The sequence below is a fragment of the Silene latifolia genome, chromosome X (genome assembly GCF_048544455.1).
Source record: "Silene latifolia isolate original U9 population chromosome X, ASM4854445v1, whole genome shotgun sequence".
Taxonomy (NCBI): Eukaryota; Viridiplantae; Streptophyta; class Magnoliopsida; order Caryophyllales; family Caryophyllaceae; genus Silene; species Silene latifolia.
In genome coordinates this window covers 242800274-242806894 of record NC_133537.1, presented here as the reverse complement: position 1 = coordinate 242806894, position 6621 = coordinate 242800274, and the positions used below count along the sequence as shown (strand labels likewise).

General features: G+C 37.8%; 1 protein-coding gene across 1 annotated transcript; it reads right to left on the bottom strand.

The window, feature by feature from the left end:
- Nucleotides 1-1711: 1711 nt before the first annotated feature.
- LOC141623874 (large ribosomal subunit protein uL6c-like) lies at nt 1712-5067 on the bottom strand. The gene is made up of 3 exons (XM_074440025.1): nt 4865-5067; nt 2686-2991; nt 1712-2274 (listed from the first exon to the last, which is right to left on the bottom strand). The coding sequence occupies exons 1-3, from the start codon at nt 4897-4899 to the stop codon at nt 1938-1940; spliced, it is 678 nt and encodes a 225-aa protein (XP_074296126.1). The 5' UTR covers nt 4900-5067; the 3' UTR covers nt 1712-1937.
- Between the last annotated feature and the right edge of the window lie 1554 nt (nt 5068-6621).

Genomic DNA, 6621 nt, shown 5'->3' with positions numbered 1-6621 from the left:
AAATATGCTAAAAGCTGCTCTCGTCGGGACTTATCATATTGAGAATATGAGAAGTCATTACCAATCATTTCCTAGTAAGTGTCACTAGATGATTATCAAGAGCAACCTTGAGTACTTGAGAAGCACTGAGGATTTACTCTTGTAGTTTGGAGGAATCTATGAATTTCGTGTACAAGGATTACACGGAAACATTTCTATGCTTATAAGATGTTATGGGCCTCGGTAAGGAATGGTTAGCATGTAAGACTGGAATGTGCATAAAGAATAATATGTATAAGAAGATATACATATGTGTATAAGAAGGTATACATGTATAAAGCAAACATTATGAGGAGTCATACATAAAAGATGTCATATGAAGGATGTGTATGTATAAGTGTTATACGTACAAATCATGAACGAAAGCTAAGTACATTACAACATCCGATGTTGTAAGAGAGATAGTTGATAACCGGAATTTAATGGGACTAGAGTAGTTACGTTGCCGAATATCGTATCCCAAGAGACTGTGAAAACAGTGGGAGTGTTTGATCGCTTTAGAACCGAGTCTAAAACTTATTTAGACATGTACTTAGAAAGGCTCTATGTGATGAAAAGATTGCATAGAACAAAGGAAAATAGCAATAGAAATTAGAGTGATGCAACTGTTGCTAATCCTCTAACCAAAGCTGTTGGAATAAGGTAGACATGATGTTTATGTCATCTAAATGTGATTGAGCAGTATACCTTAATTGCTGAAGATCGTTATGTAAATATTGGATAGAGTATTGATATTTACATAAGTGATGATCGCATTCATTGTTTGAGTCTCTTAAGAACTCAATTATTCAGTTTGACTGAAAACATGAATACCTTATTTATCTGAATAAGTTGTGGAGACAATGTTGAACACTATTCAAGTGAACAAGATGAACATTGTATTTTGTCCCTAGTCACTTAATGATGTGACATCTCGGAGTGACTAGATTGTAAGTCGATTGATGGTTGTTCAACACCATAAGGTCATACGTGATGACTAGTCGATTACATAGGCAGAGTGTATGACACTTTGCCGGACAGTGACCATTTAGAGAGTCCCTAAGTTCTATAATAGACGCCTGGTCGTGGCAGGGATCTCTAAGACGTTCCTATGAGTCGATTCTTTTGACTGGAGACTATTATCCAAGTCAATGCAGTTTCTGAGTGACTTCGGTTTTTGTCCTAGGTCGTGCCGTGAAAGGAGGCCAAAAGGACATTTTCTGAGTTATGATGGGCTGTATTGGGCAAAGATAGATAGGGCATATAGGAATTGTCCACCCACGTTGGGTAACTATATCTCAAAGCCACTCGAGGAGTTAATGACAACAAATGCCACGCCGCCCCAACCTTCCTAAAACGGTCCATTAGTCCAATTAAACAAGCAAACTTAACAAAGCTCCTTCTTACTATCATCGATCATCCTAAATGTCACCAAAACGTCCCAAACACAAGGTTTTTGCTTCCCACCCCCCTAAAAGAAGGATTACGTCCCCGTAACCTCCTTACTTAAGCAAAAGACCAAGACATACCAAAACAAACATGGTTTCAGGGTCACAAAATCCACATATCAATTTGTGTTTAAAAACCATCTGCGAATAACTGCGATCATAACCCAATTGTGAATTTGTGATTAGTGTGTAAACGCCATTCAGGTTGAAGACCATCGGAGTTGTTGAGGCTTAGTTCATTATCCTTTTCTTTGACGTCAACAATTAATACATTTCTACAGGCATTGCAAAAGGTGCAACAAAACGCACAGAATCATCCCAACATCAAGCAAAACGCCACTAACTTACAGGAAGAGAAAAAATAAAACGACGCAGAGGCGAAAAAGCTGCTATTTTTCTGGGAACATTACAGAATTTTACTTTCCAGAAAGAGAATAAATGCAAAAGATAAGCCACAAGGAACACATCTTTTCATTTCTTCTTCCCTGCTTTACCTTCTTTTCGACGGATAATTTCATCAGCATATTTGATACCCTTACCCTTGTAAGGCTCTGGGGGTCTCCAGCTCCTGATTGATGCCGCAAATTGACCAACAGAAGACTTGTCATATCCACTTACTATTACTCTGGTGTTTTCTTCAACTTTCACATTCAGATCAGCTGGGATTGGCATCCTCACTGGATGGGAAAACCCGAGATTCAGTACCAGGTCTCTCCCTTCCACAGTTGCACGGTACCCAACCCCCACCAGCTGAAGTCTCTTATCGAAGCCTTTAGATACACCGACCACCATGTTGTCAGTTAGGGTCCTGAAAAACGTCGTTAAGTTCAGACAAGCAATTAGATACAACCCATGTGAAATGCATGAGCTACCAGGTCCATTATGACATGTATTGCTGTCATTTCGTGTGTTCAGTTCTGGGGTCCATGCTCAACATGATACTCTAGAAACATGACACTTCTCCGCACTATTAACAAAGATAGAAAGTTAGGCTTGAATATAGTGCACGTTTTTTTCGAGTCCAAGTATTTTGTATTTTATTTAATATTCTGTTTTGAAGAAGTATCTCCGTACCCAAATCTTTATCCCACGTCGCAAAATTTGAGTCATCGCTAGTTCAACACTTGAATCTATGCAAACCCGAGTCTGACTAATATAGACCTATACTACATCCTACAGGTATTCATTCATTACGATGCATATCAAACAATTAACCAACCTGAAAAGTCCATGCATTTGATTAGCTCTTCTAGATTCCACTGCCTTTCTGACCCTCAGAGATCCAGATTCTTCCCTCTGAAGTATTACTTCGCGTGGATAAGTTATTGATAGTTGGCCAAGAGGACCTTTCACATTCAGATCCTGCCCATCCATGGTAACTGAAACATTGGCTGGCACAGCAATAGGCTGCTTTCCTATTCGTGATTCTTTACATTCCACATTCTTCCTCCAGAAACCTATATGAGTGACAGGACTACTCGCCAAAAACCCCTTCTTCTCGCCAAAAAATGAAGATCTCAAGGGGCTAAGAAACAGCAAAAAAAAAAGTACAGTTAATGAACAGAAGATTTCAGATTCAAAAACTCACATGAAGTAGGCAGATGCGCAGAGCAAATGACATCATATATCCACTTAATTCACAATGGCAACATGACCAAGAAAGTTAACCAACAGAGATGGCAGTTTGAATATGTTTCACTAGTTCTGGAACTTTGATGCGAATCAGAAAAGTACACCGACCTCATAATCAAATATATTAAAAGACTATAAATTACCAAAACAAATATTCGCATTCGCATGATAAAGAGAAATTAAAATACTAATATTTATAAGGAAGTTGAAATAAAACACATGGACTCTTTTTAAAAGAAAATTTTCCTTGATGCATGCAAAGTTATGGTAGCTCATTGAACTTATAAAATATAAACAAGTACCAACCTTGCAATTCTCAAATTAATATTAATAGATATCATGATTGAAGGGAAAAAAAAAACTAAAACCATATCCACTATATGCCAAAGTACTATACTTCTGATCAATTATCAATCACTAGCCATATATTCATTCACAGTCTCCCACTGCTTTTATTCGGAGTTTTTCAAAAACTGGTTCCAAAAAACTATGTCATCAAGTTGGCAACGAGATAATGCCCCCATGAAAACCTTGCTCAGTTCTTTTTCATTTTAATTTAAGAGAGTAAACCTGTTTGGAGTGTTTAGGGAGATTAATTCTTTGAAATCAGTTTTAAACTAAAGCCTTTTCTAAGTGAGAGGAACTCTCAAGAGTCGTACCTAGCCTAAGCTGGCAGCTAAAGCTGTTCTTACCGAAAGAAAAGCAAGTAGCTGAACTTCTTAAGGAAACCTTCGCGGTGATGTCCTCTAATATCACAGCAGCAAGCCGGCAAGTGGTATAAGAAGTCTTCCAAGTTAACTTTCCAAAAGCAAGTACCATCTTTGCTCCAATAGGAAATTAACGTTTATGTCATTTAAGATCATTTTTTTAGTTAGTACAAAGGATCATATCTAGTGAGAGTCCATTACCTCAACTATGGCCAATTGGACCTCTAAATGTGATCCAAGGGTTAATATATTATATTGTAAAATGATGGGAAGAAAGAAAATAACTTGTTTTCACTCTTTACTTTCATCCTTCCGACACTTTATATGACAAAATATGGAGCCTTGGATGAGCTTGGGAGTAAAAGTTAGCCATAGGTGAGGTAATAGACCTCCTGGCTGTTGGAGAGGATCCTTTGGGGTGAGATTGTTCTAATCCAACTTGACCCTCAAACTGTATCAACTGTAAGACCCGACCCACTCTCACCCAACCAACTCCGTTGCCACCACTTCACGGCCTCAACACAACCATTTACGGTAGCTGACATTGTTTCTATTGTACATTAGTGTCTATTTAACTCTGAATCTGGAGTGTGATTATAATGTTGATATCTTCGTTTCTATTGTACATTACTGTCTATAAATTCCTCAAAAACAGCTTTGTTTTGTTTCCAAACCCCATATAGTTGTAATAGGCTGCTACAATTCAAGCTGTCATCGCTTGTAGCCCTAGTTTCAACTCACTCACAAATTTTCACTCAACAGAATACTGAATGTGGATACTTCACTCAGAATTCAGCAAAATTTGCAGGCACATAAAGTCCTAAACTAGAAAACTCGTAAAACCCGTGTCGCTACAAAATGTGAAAAACACAAGTAATTCACCTTTCCAACCTTCTATAAGTAGTATACCCACAAAAACCCAGACCTCAAAATGCAGAAATTAGAAAAAAGAAAAGAAAATCCAGAAAGCATACTAGTAAAAATGAGAGAAGCTTGAAGTGATAAAATAGCTAGAAATGTAATGGAGATATGAAAGAAAAAGGGAAAGATAAAAGAGACCTGGGTTGGCAAGTAGTAGTGATTGAAGACGCCATAAACAGCAATCAATCAAGGAGCAGTTTCGACTTCCTCGGCTAATCCAGTTATTTTTATCTATCTACTCTTATCCGGTATCCCTCCTTTTTTTTCCAACCTTACAAAACTCGGACCCTCGGCTGGGTTTGTGTTATATATGAACTAAGCCCACCTGTTCTTTTAAACTTACAATCACTTCGTTAGAGTCATTTCTAGTTTTGATATAGATAAGTTCAGATCCAATAACATTAGTTCGGTTTATATGTCCTATGAAATTAAAAAAAATTTGACTCAGGTAAACTCAATTCAGATCTTATAAGTTAATTCAGATAACACAAAAATTTTGGAGAGAAGGTTTCTCAATAGCGTTATTGAGAGACCTCTTACATGATAGGAGTGAGAAACCCACTGGATTTCTTTTTTCCCTATTATGTCTCCCACTAAATTAGTGGGAGACGCTCTCTCATAAGACTTACTGTTCAGATAACTTTAGAACCTATTCTTCAGTTCATCAGATTATCTTATATTAAACGTGTTAATTAACTTATTAAGTTAAATTATTATTATTATTATTATTATTATTTTGGTGAAATGTGAGTTATATTGAAATATCAAAGAGATAATTACAAGGCTAATATATCTACTACAAAACAGAATAAGGCAAAATGAACATTTCCAATTTCCTTCACTAATCTCTATCTCTATGATTCATTGTTTTATCAGTATTGAGTTTGAGCCTTTGTCTGACTTCTTCTTTGATGATTTTCATAACCATTTCAGCCTTTCAGGCCTTAGTAGTACAACATCCATCCCGACATTATTCCTTTGCACCCAAGTATGGTAGTAACAAGCATTCAATATAATGATATGAGTTTTCCATTGTAATCCTGAACCTGTCTTCCTGAAGCTCTATGTCATAGCATTGACAGTAGAGATTTTACTTCTTTACCATGTCTCAGTTACGGAGATCATTCGTTTTAACTGCAACAAAAAAAACAGGTGATTCTATCTGTGGACATGGGCCACATGCCGGTCTGCGGGCGTGGGCCACCTACCGGTCTGTAGTCACGGGCCACCTGCATGTCAACCCAATCTGTGGACATGCAGCGGTCTTTTGAAAGCCATGCTCGACGGCGTAAAAATGCTTTCAACCGGATCGTTTTAGATTGGTCGGTTTCATCTCGGCAAGGGTCTCGAAACGATGCAAGAGATGTTCGGAGTCGCCACCAAGCATTTGTGGGATGCTTGGAACCCGTTCGAATCCACTTTATACCTAGGTCAATCAAGGCAAAAAGTGGTGTTTGACATAGGTACTAAAGATAAGGAATCGTCCCTCCTTAGCATCCTATCTCTAGAATAACTCTCGTTCGCCCTGGATAAGGTCGTCCAAAATCCAAAGTTTCTGAGTAAGAGGTGAAGGTACGTATTAGGAAGCCCTTTAATCGGACACGCAATCCCATCCGCGGTAGCGGCCTCTACTGTTCGATCTTGGTTGGTTAAATGCAAAAGTTGATAAAACGGGTAAATGCATGAATGCGCATCCACAAGTTTGAACCTAACATGTGAGCTTTTTATGTCGGTTGTTTATCCAAATATCAAGTAATTGATGTTAAGTTGGATTTAGTGTTGATTTCCATGCAAGATGAAAATTAAACATCCATTTATCGAGTTAGGTTTATGGTGCATAACGTGATCCATTTGTCTTAGTAAGGCGTTTTGCAAATATAATGTAAAAGAGCAAA

What these genes read in the sequence shown, in the direction of transcription:
- LOC141623874 (XM_074440025.1), bottom strand. Translation starts at nt 4,899, where the DNA reads ATGGCGTCTTCAATCACTACTACTTGCCAACCCAG. An exon ending in ACTACTACTTGCCAACCCAG is followed by an intron (nt 2,992 to 4,864) that starts GTCTCTTTTATC and finishes GCTGTTTCTTAG; the next exon opens with CCCCTTGAGATCTTCATTTT. An exon ending in CAAATGCATGGACTTTTCAG is followed by an intron (nt 2,275 to 2,685) that starts GTTGGTTAATTG and finishes GACGTTTTTCAG; the next exon opens with GACCCTAACTGACAACATGG.